The 23,849-nt window shown below is 40.5% G+C and overlaps 1 protein-coding gene and 1 long non-coding RNA gene across 3 annotated transcripts in view; both read left to right on the top strand.

Moving 5' to 3' along the window:
* Positions 1–6,599: 6,599 nt before the first annotated feature.
* LOC311266589 lies at positions 6,600–10,768 on the top strand. The gene is made up of 3 exons (XR_014623739.1): positions 6,600–6,782; positions 6,861–7,013; positions 9,147–10,768. It is a non-coding gene; the product is annotated as an uncharacterized lncRNA (long non-coding RNA).
* A 3,875-nt stretch (positions 10,769–14,643) lies between these two features.
* The window catches only part of LOC311266346 (E3 ubiquitin-protein ligase DTX4-like), a 38,904-nt gene continuing 29,698 nt past the window's right edge, over positions 14,644–23,849 (top strand). Inside the window, exons 1-2 of one of the 2 annotated variants that reach the window (XM_084368674.1) lie at positions 14,644–14,985; positions 16,049–16,275. In XM_084368674.1, coding sequence (XP_084224800.1) covers positions 16,065–16,275 — 211 coding nt within the window. In that variant the 5' untranslated portion in view covers positions 14,644–14,985; positions 16,049–16,064. Of the gene's footprint in view, positions 14,986–15,247; positions 15,776–16,048; positions 16,276–23,849 lie in introns of those variants that run through there. The other variant, XM_084368673.1, reaches the window with a different exon arrangement.

The following is a 23,849-nucleotide window of genomic DNA, read 5'->3' as shown; positions in this document are numbered from 1 at the left end:
CTTGCTTACTACCACCACTTCCTCTCTGACTTCACATCAACTGTTTCAGCAGCCAAATCTGCCTTCTACCTGTTAAAGATCAACTCCTCTGCCTCCAACCCCAGGAAACGGTAACACTTTATAATAACGATCATTAGTAAGTCCTTTATAAGACATTAGTTAATGATGAACAAATCATGAACAAAACATTAATAAACCTTTGTAAATGATTAGTTAATACTAAATTAACATATCACAACTATGTTGTAAGTCATCTGCAAATGACTTGTTAACCATGGAATATTCATGAACAAATCATTAGTAAATGATTACTTAATGATCTGTTGATATATTATGAATGACTTGTGAGTGATTATAAGAAATTATTATTAATGAATGCTGTTAACATATCACAAATATGTTGTCATATAATATAGTATAGTATAGTATATAGTATATAAGTCATCTACAACTGATTAGTTAATTATGAAATATTCATGAAATAATCATTAGTAAATGTTTACCTAATGATTTGTTATGTAATGAAAGAGGCCTGTTGTTCATCTTTTATAACTCATGTGTAAATGTATTACTGAATCATCTATAAGTCATTTACAAGTGCTTTTGCATCCCCCTAATCTAAAGTGTAAACACCCCTCGCCGCATCTGAAACTTTCACACACAGAGGCAGATGCAGAGAATTGGTGCAGGATCCCCGCATGCAAACAGCTGTGTGAAAAGGGCTAGTGCGGCGGCCAGGATGCAAACCAGCGTCCCGTGGTTTAAAATGCAATAGCTGGCATCATACTTAACCACTCGACTATCGTATCATACCTACATCCTTGTGAGTATACTATATAACATATATCCGCTAATATTAAATTTAAAAGAATCTAAACTACGATAACTCTTTTAAGGATTACTTAAGTTTAATTATACATAAATATGCTGGCGTCTTAAATAGGTGACGATTCAAATAGCTGGCTAATGTGGTAAATTTGTGTATTTTGAGAGAAGCAGTTTTACAAACAGACCATATACCCGCCCCTACGGAGCACTCAAAAAAGGCGAAGGAACGCACTCAAGGCGGCATCCGTCATTTGATTGGTCCACACTCTAGCTGTCTCCCTATTGCGCAGGAAGGGACAGCCTTGAGTCTGACCAGACACCTCAACCTGAGAGGAGGTGCTTGTTCTGAGTGCGTGCACATTAGATCTGAGCGCGTAGACTTTAGATCTCAGCGAGCACAGGACATATTTGAATGTGAGCGAAATTTTTGTGTGCAAGAAGAAGAAATGTGAGCACAAGCATGTGATTTTTGAGTTCATTTTGAAAGAAAGCAGCAGACATCTCAGTGCGAGCACACAATGTGAGCATGAGGAGAATAAATCTGAGCACAAGAAGGAGCTGTCACTGAAAAGGAATGAAATCATGCTCTCAAACTGAAAATCTACGCTCTTGATTAAAAATAGGATAAATCTTCCATACTAAAATGGTATGCTACTTCCTTGGTACATGAAACGTTGAAATTTAAGATTAGAGGGCTGCTGAAAAGTTTGTAAATAACTTACTTACATATATAGATAATTTGTGGCAGGTAAGGAAGAACTACTAATGATATGAACACATTCTCTGGTGATGAAGTGTTTACATTTTAGATTAGGGGGGTGCAAAAGCACCAGTAATACATTTACACATGAGTTATGAAAGATGAAGAACAGGCCTCTTTCATTACATAACAAATCATTAGGTAAACATTTACTAATGATTATTTCATGAATATTTCATAATTAACTAATCAGTTGTAGATGACTTGCAACATAGTTGTGATATGTTAATTTAGTATTAACTAATCATTTACAAAGGTTTATTAATGTTTTGTTCATCATTAACTAATGTCCTATAAAGGACTTACTAATGATCGTTATTTATAAAGTGTTACCCAGGAAACTATTCTCCATGTTCTCTTCCCTCCTCACCCCTCCCACCACTCCCCCTCCTTCCTCCCTCACTGTTGATGACTTTGCAACTTACTTACCAAGAAATTAAAAGACATCAGCTCCTCATTTACTCCTATGCCCTTCCAGAAAGCACCTCCCCATCCCTCACCTATGACGGACTTACCTGCTTCAGCCCTCTCTCTGAAGATGTTCACACACTAGTGACCGTACCACCACCTGTTCCCTGACCCGATTCCCTCCTCTCTTCTTTAAAACATCTCACACGATGTCTTGCCTTTCCTTACCACCCTGATCAACTCCTCCCTCACTTCAAGCCGTATTCCAGCTCCTTTCAAGACAGCTACAGTATAGCCACTCCTAAAGAAACCCACCCTAGACACGCTGACATCCTCAACTACAGACCTGTATCTCTTCTCTCATTCCTCTCTAAAACCCTGGAACGTGTCATCTTCAACCAACTGTCCTCCTATCTTTCACAAAACGACCTCCTTGACCCTAATCAGTCAGGCTTCAGGACTGCTCACTCCACTGAGACGGCCCTCCTCACAGTGACTGAGTCACTCCGTGCCACAGAGCCTCCCACTCGTCAGTCCTCATTCTCCTCGACTTACCCACTGCGTTTGACACATTCACCCACCAAATCCTCCTCTCCACTCTGGCTGAACTTGGCATTGCTGACTCTGCTCTAATCTGGTTCACATCATACCTGACACATCGCACTTTTCAGGTCACATGGGATAGCTCCTTGTCCAAACCTTGCTTTCTGGAAACTGGTGTCCCTCAAGGCTCAGTACTAGGACCACTTCTGTTTTCACTAAACACTAGATCAGTCACTGTCGAGGACGTCACAGTATCGCCTTCATCGACTGTGAGGAACCTGGGCGTAATCCTGGACGACGGACTATCCTGCACCCCCAACATCACCGCGGTGGCCCAATCCTGCAAATTTGCCGGTATTCCGGTATATTTAAGGATACAACGCAACTCCTTGTCCAAACACTGGTCATCTCCCGCCTGGACTACTGCAACTCACTCTTGGCTGGACTCCCAGCGTCCACGACTAAACCATTGCAACATATCCAGAACGCTGCAGCGCAGCTCGTTTTCAATCTACCCAAATTCTCCCATGTGATCCCCCTCCTCCGTGACCTCCACTGGCTTCCTGTTGTGGCCCGTATCTGATTCAAGATGATGTTGCTGGCCTTCAAGGCCGTCAACGGAACTGCACCCATCTACCTCCAAACACTGCTGCTGTGGTGACACGAGCACGTCACCACAGCATTTATACATCCACAGCTATCAAACTGATTGATTTCCACCTTGCCAAAATGATTGTGTTGATAACTGGTATCCACCACCCATCATTTAAATGTGGAAGTTGAAGTCCTCTTCCTAAACCAATGATACATGAAACATTTTAAAAATTTATTTCGATTTTGTTCTGGTGTCAGCTTTCATTCTGGAAATATAGAGTGTAACATGCAAGAGCTGTTACCGCCTCGACAGCTGATCCAGCTGTGATCAGATGCAGCTGTCATCAGAAATGGACGTTGCTTCATGTGACACTGCAGAGCATGATCCCAGCTGGATCAGCTGTCAGTTGGCTTTAACAGCTGTAGAGACGTCAGATAAATATTTAGTTTTATGACCTGGACAGCCCAATACACAGATTTCCTGTGGTGTCCATAGATATAGGCCTACCTGTGATCCATCACCACTGTGATAAAATCAAATGTCTGTCTGCAGTTTAAATTGTAATTAGTTCAGACATTTACATGATTAAAGTTATGGTGGATATCGTTTAGACCTACACTTGGAAATTAGACTGTGATGAACTTGATTCATGGGAGGCTTAAAATAAAGATCAGATTTATTTTGCAGTTAGTACTCTGCATTATTTCAGCTGCTGTCTGTGTCCTACATTATAACCAATCCTGTCCTTTAAACCTGTTTAAATATCTTTGAAGCGGACGAACAGTTTTGCTGGATGATCACTTTATTTTTCAAAGGCTGATCTCTGGAGAAACTCTAACAGCTGGATCTGTATCTGCTTTGTTGTCTGGTTTTGTGGTTTGTTTGAGTTCAGTTCCTGTTTCGTTCTGACAGTTTTATCTCTCATTAGACATGTTGGGATGTGATGCACCTGCTGATATCCTGATTATTAACTTCCGTGCAAACAAAGCTTCTGTATACACATTAAACTCTAGCTTGAGTTCTTTTTTTGTGAACCCACAATTTTGAAGTTCAAACTGCGACTGTGAATTTCTGTCTGTTACTTATGCTCATAAATGATGAGCTTCACGTGTTTAAAACAGACCATGAAAAGAAAATGAAGAAAGTTGTTTCGTGGTTCTTTAGTTCTCTTACAGTCAGGCTGACACGTTTTAACTTGCTGCTGAATCAGAAAACAAGCTAAATAAAACCTGATGGTGACACACTTGGGGTTAGGGTTAGGGTTAGTGACACACTCACTCCGGTTTGAAACTGCAGTCATGTTGTGATGTATGAGATCAGTGGATCCGCTGCAGCATCCAATCAATAACTGAGGGAGCGTGTCGGCCAGTGAAAGACTAACGTGAAGGCTGCTCCCGTGTGTCCTCGATCCTCGCAGCACAGATAAGAGAATTGGAATGGCCTGCAAAATCGCAGACAGGAATGACTTCCAGTTCAAGCGAGGAGCAAGGAACTGACAAATAAGAGATATGAGAAGCACCTCTAGTGTTTTCCCCTCACTTTTCATTGGTTCATCTGTTGTGCCCTTCCTTTGTGCTCCTGTGTATCCCTGGCCCATCTTCCCGTTGTGCGTTTCTTGCTTTTGGTTCCCGATTCCTCGTAATATTTCTTGTTTGTACTTTGTTTTGCTCTTGGATTTCCCCCGCTTTGTTGTTGCTACTATTTGGATTTTGGATTTAGGACTGTCAGCTTTCATTGAAGTTTGCTTTTTTTCCCCCTTTGTGTAAACCTGACAGGAGTACTCATGGTAGAAATATCAAAACAGTAAGGCAATTGGTGGTGAATGCTTATGTAAAAGATGAGATAAATAAAAGTGAGCTTAGAATAAAACAAGTGACACAATATTAAAGCAATTAATGAAGAAGTGAAGACAATTTAAAAAGAAAAAGATGAACATCTAATTATTAGGCTACTGCTTATAGCTCAGTTAAATGGAAATCTTCTCTCATAGTAACACCAAAAGCCGTTACAAGTGAAGAGACAGAGTCAAAATATAGAAGTGGGCTTTCAGTGGAAACTGTGACTAAGTGTTTAAGAGGAAGTCTTTGTGGTTTGTTAGATCAGATAGTCACTGCTGTCAGGTACAGGAAAAAGACAGAAGAAGATGAGGTCGTTCTGGATTACGATGACTCTTGTTGGTGAGTGATGCACTCTATCATTTTGGATATGAGGTCACATTGATTAATTGGCGAGGAAATGTCCTTTTTTACGTAATAATAAGTATAAGTAAGTGGTGTACTTACAGCACAATGACAAGCTTGATTTGTTTGACTGATTATGGTGACAGCACCATTACGGCTCTGTTTTATCTTGCTTTCCAAATATGAAACCAGAGCACGTTCATTGTGTAATAATAGTAATTGTTTATAATCTCAAAAGGTATACTAAAAAAGGGGAACAAGATCAAGGCTACAAAAGGCTATAATTAACTTAAAAAATCAATTATCATATATAGCTGAGTATAGCTTTAATACAAACTACAACTACAAAAAAGTTTGAAGAAGAGATTTGAAACATGTTGAATTGGCCAACTTTTGATGGAGTTTCAGAGTTTTGGGCAGCATGCTGAAAAAACCTTACCAATCTCGGTAATCAGGTGTGTTGATAGAACAACCAGTGTAATCCCCTGTCAGGAGCTTAAAGTACAGGGTTTCTCATAACAGGTTTTAATTTCTAATTTACATTTTACAAAGCATCCCAACTTTAATATTGGTAACATTAGATGATTAATGAGATTTAAGTTTGAGAGTGAACTGAGTGTCATCTGCATAATGTTGTATTGCATGCTGTACATACAAGTGACCCTGTGGAGGAATATTGCTAGAGAAAAGAAGGGGACCTAAGATCCCAGAAGGACACTAAAAGATGAGGAGGAGGTTCCACCAACTGCCACAGAAAACTACTGCCAGTATGGAAATATACCAATCTATCAAGAGCAGAATCTTTGGTGCCAAAACATTTTTAAGGCATGGATAAAAATAGAGTGGCTTGCTGTGTCAATCATGTATATGAATGATGGAACCTCAGCAGCTAGTAGTTCATCATGCTAACCTTACCAAGTTCTTTTGGTGCTAATTTATCAAACCAAAAACTGGAATAGAAGAAATCATAATTTTGGGTAAGGACAATTTTCTATCGACTGATTGAAATGAGGATTTCAATTGGGAGATGATTGTTTTTCTTCAGAAGGCACCACTAACACGTACTCAAAATAGGTTAGCATTGCTGTAAAGGGAGTAAAATGATATTTCAAGGATCCAGGTGTCACCACCTCCAGCCCTGCTCTGTAATGTTGCCAAAATGTGTTGGCTTGTAACTGACTTGTTTTCATGATGTTTAAATCTGCATCTAACATTTTTAAAGCTTAAACTCAGCATACAATTGTAAAGTTGATCTTCATTTCATGCACTCTAGGATTTATCACTATGACTAGTTTTTGGATGCCATTTGTGCCTGCTGTTGAGGTCCAACTTGTCAAGTTCGGTTCAACAGTCACTCTGAGCTGTAACATCTCCTACCTTTACGATGCAACATGGTTTAAGAACAACCAAGGTGTCACCCCCACTGTGGTACTCTGTGCCAGCCTCAGAGAGGGACGGCCAGTCCAAGGTAGTACATGATTTCAATGAATGTTTTATAAAAATATGGAAAGATAAAAACTGATCTGCTGTAAACTACCTTCTTCAGGGTTTCAGATTGGGCCACGTTTCTCAGTGAAGTTGATGAACCGATCTCTGGCACTGAAGATCGCGGATGTTGAGGAAGGAGACCTGGGGCTGTACTACTGTATTTCTAATGTAAACACACATTTAACAGTTGGGAGAGGAACAATGCTTCAAGGTAAGATAATTTATCTTGCATAATGGTGCCTTTATTACATCAAAACATGAACTAATGATTATTTTACAAGCCTTATTGCATATGTTCGAATTTCCAGTTATTCAGACAGGTTTATGTGCCAATCACAATCAAAGCTAATTTATATGACCTGATTAAGGCAATCAAGGCCTCGATCTTTTGTCATGCTGCTGCTGACAACTGCTTGTAGGACGTATAATGACAAAAACAAAGGACTGACCACATGAGAGAGTAGTCTTTTCTTTATTCAAACACTTGCAAGTGGACACATCAACCAGTCAACAAGAAATATTCTGGCTGAAGACGTGAAAAGCCTTCTTGTGGTCTACTTTTATCCAGGCACACAGCCTAGACTTATAGAAACACCTGCAGTTCATACATCACCTCTCTTGACTTAATTACCTCCTGGCTTCCCTTAACTGCACTCTTTGTCACCCATGCAATGTCCTACAAAGAGTAGGCATCCTCTGGTCTTGGCCAGCAGAGCACTCTTGTCTTGAATTTTGCGAAGGTTAATGTAGTCCAACTAACATCCGATTATGGTAAAGTTAGCCAATGAAATGTTGTTGACATTAACTAACTCTAGACTAGATTAACTAATTGCAATTTTTATTTCACAACAAACTGTAACTAAAGATGGCTATGTAAAATACTGTTATTGCGTAGATTCATGACAGGCCAATAAGTGCAGACATTTCATCATATTACCAGCCAGCATGCTTGGTAAACACTGAAAATGAATGGGGTTCAGTGCTGGAACTATTCAATGTCTGGAAATGTCAGCTGCCCCATGACACGCTTCACTTCTGCATTCTCCAATTCCAACAGGAGTCTATGGGAGTGTCGCAACTCTGATATTAAACGGCGCTGGCATTCATGTTTCCCTCTTTTGCGTCTTTTCCTTACATCTTAGTTCCTTCCCACCAAGGATTCATGGAGAGGCGTGAGGAAACCATACCAGGAGAGAGGGAACCAAGGGACTTAAACAAGGAGGAAGGGTTGTTACGTCACAGAATCTGGCTTTGGGGCCAGATTATGGTGACAGCTGTATTGAGGTCAATGGGAAATGCATGGAGAAACACACTTCAACCTAACATATCTACAATGTTTGGCGTTGTATGTTCTGATGTTCTAATGAAGTAATGCCTCCAGAAAATACCACACTTCAAATTTGTGGACGCTCCTGTTCATGGTTTACATGCAGTCTGATCCAACTCTGGGAAATCAGTCTGACCTGCCTCATTTGATCACAATTTAATCAGCACTGGGGGGGGGGGGGGGGAATCAAGGGTTAACTTATTCTCTGAAGTGTGTTCTTTCATTTTCTGGAGGCATTTCTTCATCAGAAGTCACATGACGTAGATATGTTGGGTTGCAGTGTATTTCTCAATGCATCTTCCATTGACTTCAATACAACTGTCACCACAGTCTGGCCCCAAACCAAGATTCTGCGACGTAATGACCCTTCCTTATTTTTTAGGTTCCTTGGAGGAAACAAGGAAATATGGGTGCATTCCAAATCGCATACTTTTTCTTTTTACTTTTAGCACCCACAGCAGCTGCCCTCACAAAGTAAACGCTGTTGCCTACAATTGGGACATACTTTTTCATCATGACATGACAATTTTCACACGCTTTTCTGCCCCTTCATGTCTGTCCCTGCCTGCCACATCTTTTCTTTGCTGGTGTGATAGTCCTGATCAGAGCCACTGTCAACCTTGCATCTGTCGGTCTCAGAGGCTGTGTTTAGTCCCAGTCTGGTGGCCTGTTATGTTCACTGGGAGGCAGATGAGCTCGGCCCCATTGCCCGCGCTGATTCCCCCCGTCATCCAAGGGTGCATTGCGGGCAGACTCCCGTCAGCTAAAAGAGCCACTTTGCTCCATGGATAACTGAACTACTTGCAAGCAGCAGCAGTACTCCCTACAGCCAAGGATAGCTACAGCAAAAAGTACAATGAGCAGCAGTCAGCACTTACATTTCACCCTATATTTTTGGAGATACCTTCAAATCATGGACATTTCTTACAAATTAGACCTTTCATGTATACGAATTTTCCGCACAACTCTTAAAAAGTAAGAGCCTCATTTTCATTTCCTCTTTCTGTATTTCCTCAGTTTCGTCTTCAGGTTCCTCTCAGTTTCTCCATAACCACTGGTACTGTATGGTTTTGGGATTTGGACTGCTGATTTTGACACTGGCTGTTTGCATCACCCACTGGAAAACCAAGTCAAAGTGGACCATCAACAACCCCGAGCCCCACTACTAACAGCACCTAAAGAAGACAAAACCACTTCCAAACATACCAGGAATACCATAAACCACAACACCAATAGACTTAATAGATCCTTTTCACAGCAGGCATTTGAACTTGTCACAGCAGGACAAGCACAACTCTCACCAATAACATTAATGAAGACCTTGAAACTGCATCATTTCACTGCGTAAAGATCTGAATCACACTTGTGCCTCTTAAGATATGTTGCATATAGATCTGATCCAAGGGAGTCAGGGATGTTTCTCTTTTTAACTCAATAAACCTCCAATGATTATTGATCATGTTCCGCACAAAAGGAGGACACAGTAACAAAACCAATAACAATATCAAAGATATGAACAAGCTATGACCTCTCAGTTCATTAAGTGGTGATTTTCTGACTGTACCTGAAATATGAGTCAGACCTAATGTAGGTGCTTTTGATTACTTTGGTCCTGCCTGCTGGAACAACACAACTGTGTCCATGTTCAAAACTTTGTTTTATTATTTGTTTTTATCTTAAAATTCTTATGCGTATAGTATATGTGCATCTGTATTTGGCCTGTATTCCTGCTTTAGGAGTAGATGCAGCTTTTATTGTATTCTTGTTATATGCACCATCATCTAAAGGACCTGCAATGAAATCCACAGCTTGGTGTGATTAATGAAATATTGTGTTTCATGATATGTTGTCGTTTTTCTTAAATGTCTTTTTGTTTTAACCCTCAAGGCCACTGTACTAGTCACACATAAACACACATGTAACTTTTATGTGTGTATTTCTGATTAGAATGTAAGAATTATTATTTTATAGTTTCATATATTTCACAAAATGACCCCAGAAAAATACCAAAAGTGTATTAATTAGGGATGCACAATGTATATCGGACAAATACATTAACAGCCCAATATTGAGGAATATATATTATCGTTTTTGTTATCTGTATTGGTGAAATTCTAGCTGATCAATAAAGCCAATAATAGGAAGCCAAAGTGCTTTTTAAAATAGAAAAATGTGAAATTATCAGTTATCATATTGGCCAGTAGAAGCAGGTAATTATTGTTTATCAGAACAGTCTAATTAAGAATGAATGGAGTATTAAAAGCACTGCAAAAATGTAAATATCTTCTCTGAATGACTGATGAGTTTCCATGCTTGAATGCGATGTGAAACTGTTTGCAATACTGTTCTGATGATGTACATGTTTTCATCATTTCAGTATCTGCTTGAGTTTGCAGAAAGCTCAAGTTTGCTTGACTCATGAAATGAATGTAAGACTTATATAAAATAAAAGATAGAAATAAACTAACAATGTTTTCTTGAGTTTTCAGTTCAGTATTTTCTGTTTCCTGTTTTATTGTGGTGCCTAACTCTCCTCTCGTTGCAAATTGACCGCTGCTCACTGCTTTCTGGATGGACACACAGACCGACAGATCTTTACACATCAAGAATCGTGAAGAATTACACTGGATTTTGGACAAATCTTGTTGCTTCCTGAGGATGTTTCCTACTTTCATATCTCCAGTACTGTAAATTCAGGGCTTAAGTCAGCTCTTTCACATGATGTTACATATTTTATTATCATATTTCTTTTCAGTGGGTCAAGACATTTTAAAATCTTACTTTTTCTACTCCTCTCAGATTACAGGGTCAAGTTCAGCTATTTAGTTAAATTTTAGCTCTCTAATACCATCGATAGACAAGTAACTTTTATTTCCTCACACTGATTGCAGCAAATACTGTATAGATTGTATTGTCTTTATATCTAGATGTTGTTTTATGTGATAGTATTTTTTCTCTTAGCCAATTTTATATTTTTTATTTTAAAAAAAAGTTTGTGTTGATCTCATGATTGTTAAATATTTTGTATAAATTCAAATTATGTGAACTGACTGAGTGACAAATGAACAGATGCCTACATGCACTGAATCGTGCTCTGGAAGCTTTTAAAATCTCTAATACATTGACGAATCTATTTCTTGATCAATAAAGAATGATGAAGTAAAGAGTACACTGGAATTCAGGCTGAACCGTTTCTTGGCTTATTGGTACACAGGCAGGCATTGGTATCAATGCCATTAAAATCACCATGTGTTAAAATAATCTAGCCCATGCCTATTCAACTTGCAGCCTGTTGGCCAACTGCCCTTCAACAACCTCAATTAGGCCTTTTGATCAATTTGTTAGTTGGCTAATTGGTCCATTTATTAGTTATTTCTGTTGCTAAGCACAAAAATGCATTTTTTCCCTGTATTTTTGTTTATATAAGCTAATGGTTCTTTTTCAAATGTGAAAATCATAGGGTGGAGAAAAAACATTTAAAAGATTTATATTCTGAGCTTTACAGCTCAGGCATAGGGAAAGTCAGCTTAATGTCCGACCTCTAGGTACTTTACTTTGTTTTCAAATTTGGCCCCTCTAAAAAAGTTGAATAGGCTTGAGCCTATATGTATTAAAACAACCATCTACAACAAGACAATGACGTTATTTGATCATACAGTATGTGTCCCAGCCTCCTTAAAGCAACATTATGTAGAAATAGACAGCAATACCATTCACCCTATTGCAAGACACTGTACCATCAAAATGATTTTGAAGCTGTTATTTAAGGTAAAGAGGTTACATACTGTCGCTTTAATACTTCACAGTATCATTTCATTTTTACATTTACATTTACATTTAGGGCATTTAGCAGACGCTTTTGTCCAAAGCGACTTACAATAAGTACATTTGTCGCAAGAAAGAAACCACAACATATCTCTGTTGATAAAGTAGAAAGGATAGAAACAATATTCAAGCCCTCGTCAGATCAAAGTAGTTGCATATTCATCAATCATACCTTCCATAAGTGCTATGGTGTAAGTGCTGAAGGTAGGAACATACAAGTGCATGTAAGTACTTTTGACCACAACATATTTTTAGCCTCACCAGCAAAATGGCTCTAGGTTGTAATGTCAGTCTGTTGGTAATTAGGTCAGTCTATGTTTATGACTAAAAACCTACAAAACCATCAGCCTCAGCTCTATTTTATCTTTAGTGGTAATTGGCAAATCAGCATGCAAACAACACGCAAAACTGAGACAGTAAACCAGATAACCATCATAGCTGCCAAATATCAGCATTTAAGCATTGTCATCATTGTTGGTAGAACACTGATTCATTTACTTTTATTATGAGATAATATATTATCTCATAAAAAAAGTCAATGACTCATGATGACATAAATAATACATATATACATAACACATATCTCTCAATAAATCATGTTGGAAAGCCAAGTTAGCTTTTAACGCTAGCTCACTATGTTCAGGAATGGCCTCACATAGTTGTTAGCATGGCTGTAGACTCTTATTGTTTATTGCTTACTTTTTTAACATTAAACATTTCCATATGTTTACAGAATGAAAATCACACCATTACCCAGACTGGTATGCCTAGTTTCAATATGCTCTACATAATGTATTGCACTAATCACTAAAATGAAGTATGAAGTCATTTATCTATTTAATAAATGTTATTTTTTCCCCTTCCATATTGTTTTTATTGTGTGTCTTGGGCCCTCATACAATTGACATACATATGCTACCTGCTAAAACGAAAGAGGCAGTCTAAAGACAGAACTGACACAAAAGGGACTTTCGCCCGAACAGGGACTTGAACCCTGGACCCTCAGATTAAAAGTCTGATGCTCTACCGACTGAGCTATCCGGGCTCACAAAGTCAATGAGATAGCAGTCAGATCTTATTCATCCCTCCGGAGCTGATAGGAGCTAATGAAAGAAGGTAATGTGTTTACATTGAGCTACCTCAGTAAATAACCACCGTACCGGTTGTAAGTGCTAAAACCTTATGCTCGGAGCGATACTAACGCTTGCTAAATAACCTAAGTAACAGCTAACTATACATGTAACATCAAATAGCCTAGCGTTAAAACATTAGCCAGCGTTAGCGTCTGCAACTGCAACGTGAGGCTACAAATTACAGCTCTGTTAGCTGTTTATATTAATTACAAAGCAGCACTGTAGCAATTCACATAAAGGACTAAAACTAAAACTTCACTTTTCTTCCTTATTTGTTTGCATAAATCATTTACAGCAGGCAGTAAAGAGATGGGATGAAAACTCACTCTGTAAGTCCAGATGTGTAAAATGAATTCATTGTGCAGGGATACGGTAACAGACAGATTATTGTCACAAATTATCTACAGAAAAGAGTTACTTCATGAAAAGTGTTGTCCAACTGCATGTAGCTACTTGTATGATGAGTAAACTGCTTTAATACATGCCTGTAAGATAAAAGAAATAACCTTGTTAATTCAGACGTTATTTTGTTAAATTCTACGTCCAACTTTATTCGCGTTTATACTATACTTTGTAGCGTTTTCTACCTGCTCCATTAAAAAAAAAAAAACGAAAAGAATGTGTAGGCCCCAGCGAGATTTGAACTCGCGACCCCTGGTTTACAAGACCAGTGCTCTAACCCCTGAGCTATGGAGCCTGTGTGACATAGTGTGACGTCACAATTGCCTAAATTGTTGTTGAGCGGACTTTTCATCTGTGATGATATGTTTTTAATCATTGCTTAAATCATTATAATAATAATAATATTTATTTATTTATATTATTTTTTTTAAAAAGGAAAAGCTCTTCCCCGTAGTACACGCTGCGGTACCCTCCGGCACCCCGGAGTCGACGCTGTCCCAGAAAGGATACACTGACTGACAAAAGATTCGATCGCAAAATTATAAACACATCTAAAAGCTATTAGCACTAACTTACGACATGGTATTGTGTATATCCCAATAACTGCCAATGCTGCACTTAAGTTTCATGTAAACTGACTGTAAACCACCCAAAAATTACGATTTGACATTTCCCATGTTTCCAGCAGGTGGCAGCACGTGACCACCTTCAGAAAGTGCCTGTAGCTCCCTCAGAGAGAAGCTGCCGGCCACTGATGCCGTGTTCCCGATTACATCTGCCGGCCTGGTGATGGAAAAGCAAATCGGTTCGGTTCGTGACCTCAGGAATAATTCAGTTTAGTTTTATTACAACATAACTACCATGATTAGAAAATGCCTTCAATCATATGTTATGCAAATTTGCTAAAGCTCAGGGTGCAACCAAAGTAGACCGAAGTCAAACAAAAGCACATCAGATCTGTTGAATCGGGTCTGTTCTTGGATCAACAGGGGGACTCTGGTTTGAAATGTGTCTGGGGCCCCTCTTTCTATTGGTTGAACCCTATCACTATGGGGCTTCTGGGCGTGGTGAGGGTCAGGCACCGTGGTGGCTGGTGTGTGTGTGTGTGTGTGTGTGTAGGGGGGGGGGGGGGGCTCCTCGCTGTATCCCGGCACAAAGTTTTCACACAACAGGTTCGAAGATGGACGCGGTAGGATAGCGTCCGTACAAACATGGCAGAGTCCGTTTCAGCGCGTCATGGACGAATCATGTTGGTACCCCTGACCCATTAGAGGGAATCTACTTCTTTTCCGTTTGGATTTTTGTCATTTTACTGTTTTGTTACAAGAAGGGGGATTTTCATGTAACCACCTGGTGCAGAGGGAGGGAAAGAGAGGAGCCATGGTGGAGCCGAGAGGACGGAAGGGTAGATCCAATTCAAGAGGTCTGTGACGATCCTGGATTTGGCTCCGAGTGTCTTGGACAACGAGACTGGACCCAGAAGTTCAGATTAGCAGGTGAATGTTTGATTAAACTCCTACACCGGATTTTCCTTCGGGATTAAGAACATTTCTATGAAATAAAGTATTATTGAGACACATGAACACATCATATGGCCGAACCAAGTGTTCAGAGTCCTGCAACTAACATACAAGCACTTCATTTTGGACCAAATGCACATCAGATAGTTTGTTAAGTACATGTGTTTGATATATGTAAAATCAAAACCAGTCCAGTATTGTGTTCCGGGGATCCAGATGAGTTGAACCTGTTCTCATGTGACCCGTGGAGAGTCCTTACTACTGAGGTTGCGCTGTGGGAAGCCACTACTTTCTCAACATTTCGGAATGCTACGCCCCAAACTACAGGAGAAAAACACGCCAGTTATCGCTATCCACACCCGGCCTGCCGAGGCTGCTTCTGTCGGGATTTGTATGCAGACACATCTACCTAACGATTTACATGAAATATCAACCGAAGCGTCATTTTTCAACGTATTTTCCCCGTGCCGAGGAGATTTCCTCCACTGAGGGAACAATCTCACCGAGGCCGTCGCTGGAAATAACCGACTCCCCGGAAAGGCTATCGGTGTGTCTGGAGCAGGGACTGGCACATACAAACCACAGTATTTAGGCCGTTTTCGTCTTCGTTTTGTCTGCGGCGGCTTTAACGTCGTATTACGGTGTTACGACAAAAACAGTCGAGCGAGGACCGTGATTTCCTTCTCCGCCTGGCCATGCGAGGAGCCAGGATCTCCGTTGAAGAATGTGTCGCCGTCCCCCGGTGTTAGCTCAGCGGCAGCTCCATGTAAGATAAAAAAAGCTGGCTTTGTTTCAGCCCATGGCTAATATCTGCCTTTATTCATTTATCACGAGGGAGAAACACATTCGTACACTCCGATAGAGCTAGATTTAAACTAATGGAAACAAGAAAAGACTGTTGTTGTGTTTGCTGTGTGGCTGGCCTCTGCTTCCAGCAGACAGCCTGTATTTTGGCTAACAAATCCCTCCCTCATCGCCGAGGACTGAGCGATACTTCTAGCTAACAAATAGGTGTTTTCTTGGTCATTTCCTTCTCCAGGGCCAACAATAACAACATGCTCCTGGCTTCTGCCGTGGTGGTGTGGGAATGGCTGAACGAACACGGCCGGTGGCGGCCCTACAGCCCCGCCGTCTCCCACCAGATAGAGGCGGCCATCCGGAGCAGCGACCCCCGCGGAGGGAGCGTGGTCCTCGGCCAGGTGGACAGCCGGCTGTCGCCATACATAATAGATCTCCAGTCCATGCACCAGTTCAGACAGGACACAGGTAAGGCAGGGGAGATGCTGAGCGTGACAGAGGGAGAGCGTGCACTGTTTGGGCTTTTAATTAAGGGTTCAGGGCTATAAACCCCTTTGATATATAGACGAGGGTTACAACTTGCTTTAAAAGGCCATTATGGCACCTTAAGGTGTTGTGCACTACTGTGCAATCTGCTTCTTTGGGATGTTGTTTGCTGCTGTTGTCTGATCACAGCCTTGGCTTTTTAACAACATCAGTGCCTTAAATCATTGTTGATCCCAAAACACACCACTGTGAAGCTAAGCTGTGTTTCTCTCTATGAAATAAGTGTCATGATTAATGAGTCATGTGAGTTATTCAGAACATTATTTGAGGTTCAGTTGAATCTGCCCTGGGATCTTGCTATTGTCCAACAACAGTCCACCAGATGTTGACCTGAGAAGATTTATGTGGGTCATTTGCAATATGGGCAGATTCCTCTCAAAAGACTCCCCACTCATAACATTGCACTTTACATGTATAGATTGCGGTCGCAGTTTTTGTTACATAACAACTAATCACAGCTAGGGGTGGGTAAAAAAAACAATTCACATAAGAATCGCGATTCTTGTCTCCTACGATTCAGAATATGCTCACAAATGTCAAAAATCGATTATCTGAATGTCAATTAATAGCCTGATGTTGACAGAATGAAAAAGATGGAACCAAACTATGAGGGTAGTGCAGCACCTGGACAATTACAGCGTGTACATGCTAGAGTTATGTTGAAGTTCATCTTCAAACAAGGCAGCGGTTGCAAGCATTTGTTTTATATTAATAGACTGGGTGATTACCTCTGCAAGATGAACATTGAGCAGGCCACCTGTTTGTGAAAAAGGCCTACTTTTTATGCCGTCAAGAGATGTTATGACGTAATGTTAACGGGGCGGAGCAGCGGCCAGCAGTAACGCACAAGACCATCTGACAACTGCTAACAAACACACACCGCAACGTTCAACACATTAAACGAACTGTGGTGAACAAAATAACTAATTATTGTTACTACTATTATTATTACATAATTATATAATTAATGCATATGTATGAGGCTGCTGCAAAGAGTCCTCTGAATATAGTCTCTGTGATAAAACTATCCGTCCAGCCATCCAAAGTTTACATACACTTGTATGGAACTGTGTTCATTCCATCACAGAAAAATGAGAGTTGTAGAAATATTTGGAACTCAAGCCTACATGATATAGATGTTTTTTACAAGTGTATGTAAACTTTTCACTATGACTGTAAGTTGCTTGTGACAAGATGACTGTCATTTTAGCTCATGTTGTAGCTAGTGTTGTAGTCTGGAGGGTCACACACATTGGCTCTCCCCTGGCAGCCCGTTTTTTGCCTTGCCTACCACATGAATCACAGGACATTGTATCTGTTAAACCTATAGGTTTCTCATCCTAAAAGGTAGTTACAAGTACCTAAGTAATTTCACTGGGTTTGAACTATTTCATACACATTGGAATATTTTGATAAGGGGTCTAATAAAGAAAAAAGAGTGAGCAACAACTCCTGAATAATGTCCTCATTACTGTTATCTCTTTCTCATGTAGACTACTGAGCTAAACATCATATTGCAATAGTGTCATTGAGTGTCATATCAACGTAATAACAGGTTTTTTCCCCCAAACTTATTCTTTTAGCCTACACAGTATACATTAAAAAAATGCCCATAGCATATGATTTTAAATTAGAATCTTGTAATGCACTGAAAAATGTAGTGGTCACTTAGTAGGCTATAATACACATTTGGGATTTTGGGGTCTATATCTTTGATAGGTCATCAGTAGTTTACAGTTTAATGCTGACAATGAAGCTTTACATGATGAGGGACTTCTTACTATATAGAGCCAGAAAGCCTGTCAAACATGTGGTTAATGTTCTGAAGGGTCTGTCATTTGTTCTGTTTTAACCCAAAACATCATATTGTCCTTAACCTTAACTGCAACAGAGAACTGGAAGTGATTGATTAAAATAAGTTGACAAAATCTGAATCAAAATTGCCTAATAGCCCAATAATAGTCACACAGGACATGACCATGAGTCTCCTGTATTACTGTCCTATGTGTAACACATTCCTTACCAAAGTCACTCTTAATACTACCTCACCTTACTTCCCGAAGCTGAATTCTTAAAGGGCTTTCTTTAATTTTAAACTGTACCCCCTGAACAGTGGCAGGTCTGTGGCAGCTGCTCCAAACAGCAGCAGCTGCCACGGCAGGTCTGTGGCAGCTGAGCCTGCCGCAGGAAGTGTCACTGCTAGCGGCTGCTGGCCTGTTTAGATGTAATATGAGAAAGTTTCTGAGTAGGCCACCATTGCTTCAAATGGGACGAGCAAAACAAACATTGAACATGCTCAGTCGTCTGAAAAGCCCTCAACATGGGCTGCATAGTGCAAATGGTACGGGACAATCCGCGAAACCCTGGGCCACAGACACTCACCGATGACCGACTGTCGGCCTGGTGTGTCAGGGTCCTTACAATACAAATGGCGTGTGTTCAGACTAACAGAGGTAAAGCAACAGCAACAGGCCACAAGTGATTTTCAATGGAAATTGGTGTATGAAGCAACAAACTGACACCCTACACTTGGATGTGGCAAGGTACAAATCAGTTGAGCTGGCCTTAGTTTTCAACTGCGACTTGGTGACAATGTATCTGGACATGCTTGGCCGTTTTGTAACTTTGTCACTCGTAGTGTGAACATAACATAGGCCTTACCCTAACAAAGTTATTCCAGCAGCTGCATCTTCGAGAGGAACAGACTTAAAAAAACACTCTGCACAGTGATTTGTGCTCTTGTTTATGTTTGTGAGCTAGGTGTAATCTTTCAAGAGGTCAACACGGGAGCTGCCATTATCCTGATATCTGCCGATGAATTACTAAAAAAACTGACTTTCCAACTGACTTTGCAAACTGGTGTGTCTCCCAGTTAAACCGGTATGTACAGTCATGGTTAAAAGTTTACATACACTTGTAAAAAAAATGTACATCATAGCAGTCTTTAGTGCCAATGATTTCTACAGCTCTCTTTTTTCTATGATGGAATGAGTGGAACACAAACTATTTTGTCGCAAAAAACACTCATAAAGTTTCCTTCAAATATGAATTTATTATATGTCTTCTGAAAATGTGACCAAATCTGCCTGGTCAAAAATATACATGCGACAAATTGCATTACCAATTTTGGTGAAATTGTTTTGGTCAAATTTGCCACAAACACTACAATGGAAAAGTCCAAGGAGCTCAGCATTGATCTGAGTGCACTATTGATAGAAAGTCATTTGAGACCATTTCAAAGCAGTTACAGGTCCCAAGATCAACTGTACAAACAACTGTTTGCAAGTATAAAGTGCATGGCACAGTTGTGTCACTGCCACGATCAGGAAGAAAACACAAACTATCATCTGCTGCTGAGAGAAAACTGGTCAGGATGGTCAAGAGTCAACCAAAAACCACCGTCTGCAATGAATTAGAAGCTGCTGGAAGACAGGTGTCAGAGTCCACAGTTAAGTGTGTTTCACATCAACATGGGCTGAGAGACTGCCGTGCAAGACAGAAGCTCCAGACGTGGTGCCTTAAAGCTCGACTGAAGTATATTGCTGATCACCTGAACAAAGAAAAAACCTTCTGGAGGAAAACTCTGTGGTCAGATGAAACAAAAATGTAGTTGTTTGGCCACAATGAGCAGCAATATGTTTGGAGTAGAGAAGGTGAGGCCTTTAACTCCAAGAACACCAGACCTACTGTCAAGCATGGTGCTGGTAGTATTATGCTGTGAGGCTGTTTTGTTGCCAGTGGATCTGCTGCTCTAAAGAAAGTAAATGGAATAATGAAGAAGGAGGATTATCTCCAAATTCTTTAGGAAAACCCAAAATCATCAGCAGAAGATTGGGTCTTGGGTGCAGTTGAGTGTTCCAACAGGACGATGTTCCCAAACACAAAGCAAAAGTGGTAAAAGAACGGATCAATCAGGCTAGAATTGAGGTTTTGGAATGACTTCCCAAAGTCCTGACTTGAACCCCATCGAGAACATGTGGACTGTGCTGAAGAAACAAGTCTGTGACAGGAAGTCAACAAATGTAGTTGAATTTCACTGATTCTGTCAAGAGGAGTGGTTACAATTTCAGCCAGAGGACTACCAGAAGCTTATGGATGGCTATCAAAAGCACCAAATTGAGGTGAAAATGGCAGACATTTAACCAATTATTAGAATTACTGTTTGTGTAGTTTTGAGCCAGGAGATTTGGTCACATTTTCAGAAGAACTATAATAAATTCAATATTGAACCAAATTGCATGAATGTTTTTTGGTAGTAAAGTAGTAGTTTGTGTTCCACTCATTTCATCACAGAAAAATTAGAGTTGTAGAAATCATTGGAACTAAAAAAACTGCCATGATATACATGTTCTTTACAAGTGTGTGTAAGCTTTTGACCACGACTGTATATAGTAAAAAATGTTTTAAGTTTATGAGCTGATTGTGTTGGAATCCGGACTTCCAGTGTCTGAGCCCTAACCCTCAAGACATTCGAAAGGACACAGAATTAAAGGGAGGCAAAAAAGTTGATTTAGTATTGGATTAAGATTTAATGAAATGCTGTCACTGCCCCGACCAAAGATGCCAAAGCAATACCAAGTAAGAAGCTTGACAGATTTTTTTAAAAAGCAGTTGAAACATATAACCCACTCAGCTTCTCCCACTTGGAAACTAATAGGATGCTCACAGGGCTTTAGGGCTGTCAGACTGGCTCAGACAGTCTTCTTGGGTTTTGCATGCTGATGGGCCGTTGAAGTCTTTTGATAACGTGATTTGACCTCACTTTGACACAGTAAGCAACAAGATGCACAAGTCTGTCTTTACAGCCATATATAAAAGGACGCTGAGAGCCTGTAGTCTATCCCCCTCCCAGTGTCCTCATGAATTCTCCCATCATGCAAGTTCCTACAGCTCTTGAAGTTGTGGTTGGAAGAGAGCAGATTTCCTCATCACTTTGGGCCTCTTAGCAGAATCGTAGATGAAAGCCTTGCAGACGCTCTCTGCACTGTCACTGCAGATAGCATAGGCATTAAGCTGACAACATGCAACTTTATGGAAACACTTCCAGTCCTCAGCGACGTCTCTCTAGGAAAGCTTTGTGATTTCTGTGCGTCAAGTGGCAGCCCACGTTAACCGAGTCCTCCATATTTACTCGTGCTCAATAGTGTGGTGTCCCTGCCCTGCACTTCCCAGAGATCAGCTGTTGAACAGGATGGTCAGTGCTGTACTCGTTTCTTGGATTGTTGAGCTTTCGTAGGTGTCACTTAAATAAGAATGTTGAGTTATGGCGGCATTCATTGTTCATTGTTACAAGTAGGGATGTCAGTTTCTGTTATTTTTGCTTTCGATAAGCGGACACCCATTAACCGTTGACAAACCAAATTATTAGGAAAAAAAGCAAAAAATGAAGTGAAACACAAGAGGTGCTCGCCATTTAATCTGGGCCTCAATTACACAATGAACTCCAGCCCCCCATGTCAGCCAGCCGTTGAGGGCATCTTTTTTTCTGCTCCTGCAGCATGTTGCTCTTCTCATTCCAGCTGGTCTTGCTGAAGGAGACACATTCCCAGACCCCCACAATGCCCTGGGGCATTAGGGTCATGGTAGAAGGGGGGCAGGGGTTGGATGGGGGACTCCCCAGAGACGTAGGGGAGGGGTGGATCGTGGTGAGAAGAAAGGGGGAGGGAGTGGAACCAAACATTAATACTGACTACGTTTACATGCACACAACAAAGCAGGTTACTGGGACAATTCAGGTTTCGGCAGGAAATTACAGATCATGTTTACATGCACTACCCACACTTACATGATACTCTACAAGATGCATCCATAAGGCTTTTTGAATAATAATAAGAATAACAATAATAGTTGTTTGAAATCTTTCATGCACACTTACTCTAATCAAATCAAGTTTCTCCAGATGAAATCTAGCTGTGTAGTTGTAGGTTTCTCTTAAGTTTGGGAAATCAGCTTACATAGCAGACTGTAACCTTTTTAATGGAGTTGATGGAAACCTGCTGCCTGTAGGAATGCTTGCTGATTTGTCAGTCCCAGTAGACTTTTGCAAGATGTTTTAGTGACTAACAAGATGTTGAAATGAAAGATTTATACAACCCCTCCATAACTCCCCTTTAGTTTTTATTGGAGATCAAGCCAGGCATTGTTTTGTGATAAGTGATTTGGGCTGTGCAGAAAGTGTTTGCTGTAATGGTGTTCTCATAAATTCAAAAAGAATTGCGTTACTGTAGTTAAGCAGCATTTCACACATTTAATAGGGGCTATTCAAATGTACGTGAATGATTGCAATTGCAAAACCAGTGCTTTCACGAGTGGAGTTTTTGATCTTTTCTTTTTTGTCTTTGACCATTAAAGTTAGGGTGTCTTCTTCTTTTGTATAGAAGTCTCATACTTCCTCTGGTCCACCGGATGTGTCTCTCACTATCTTTCTCTTTTCTCCTCCATCACCCTTTTCTCTGCTTTTGTCTCTCACACTCTGTGAAGCTGAAAATTGACTCTGAACCCAAAACTCAGGGGACTGGACTCTTTCAAGGTGAGACAAAGTAGAGACAAAAGCCCCATTCACACTGCCTTTCCAAGGTGGGAATCTTGCACCAATCGTCCGCCGTCCGAGGCGGAATCGGGGGACAGCGGAGGGCGACTCTTGGTCACATTGCGCCCGATAAACAGCATCTGTCCCCGGCAGCAAGAGCCAGGCAGCTCCCGCAGTTGACTAGCGATAATTACGTGACACAATTTGGAGCAAAAAACCTCACCATCTCTTTGTCACCTTCCACTATTGCGTGAAAAAAAATCACCAAATTTAATGTGGAGGAAGTTACCGCGACGGTCAGCCCTCCTGACCAAGTCTTCAGTGAACTTCCTCCTGGAAAACAGCATCCCTCTATGGAGTGAGAGCCAGACAGGGTCTGCTATTTACTGATGATGATTATGTGATGTAACTTAAAACACTTTATAACAGCATCCATGTGATTATAAGCAGTTGGCAGATACATGTTTTAGATTAACAGCCAGCATGCTGTATGAAATGACACACTTGAGTGGCTTTATGCTTGCACTGCTTGGTTAAGTGTGAACAAACAAAGGCGGCGTAAAGGCGAGCCTTCGTTGCGGTGATATTGCTAAAGCTCTGTGTGAGAAGGGCTACAGACAGAGAAAAAGCTGAAGGGAGTAGGCGGCACAACAAGGTTGGATGGAAGAGAGGTGGATAAAATGTGGAGAGGGCAACAGAAAGTTCAACTGCAAGAAAGAATATTACTGAATGGAGATAGAATAAGAAAAGATGTATGGAGAATCAAACGGCTTAAGAATCAAGACATAGAAAGGAGTAAGATAAAAGTGACAAGACCTGAGAGAGAACTTTAACATCAAGATGTTTTCTAGTCTTTATAAAAACTCTGTTCCATTGCTCTAAGTAAGCAGGAAACAATGTTTCCATCCAGCTGGTATGACAGATAAATGAAACTGAGAACTGAGAACCGTCATCAACATAAATTAAA

This window comes from Pagrus pagrus (genome assembly GCF_965226575.1).
Source record: "Pagrus pagrus genome assembly, chromosome: 2".
NCBI classification, from domain to species: Eukaryota; Metazoa; Chordata; class Actinopteri; order Spariformes; family Sparidae; genus Pagrus; species Pagrus pagrus.
The sequence above is the reverse complement of the archived record's forward strand: the minus strand, read 5'-3'. Positions and strand labels throughout refer to the sequence as shown.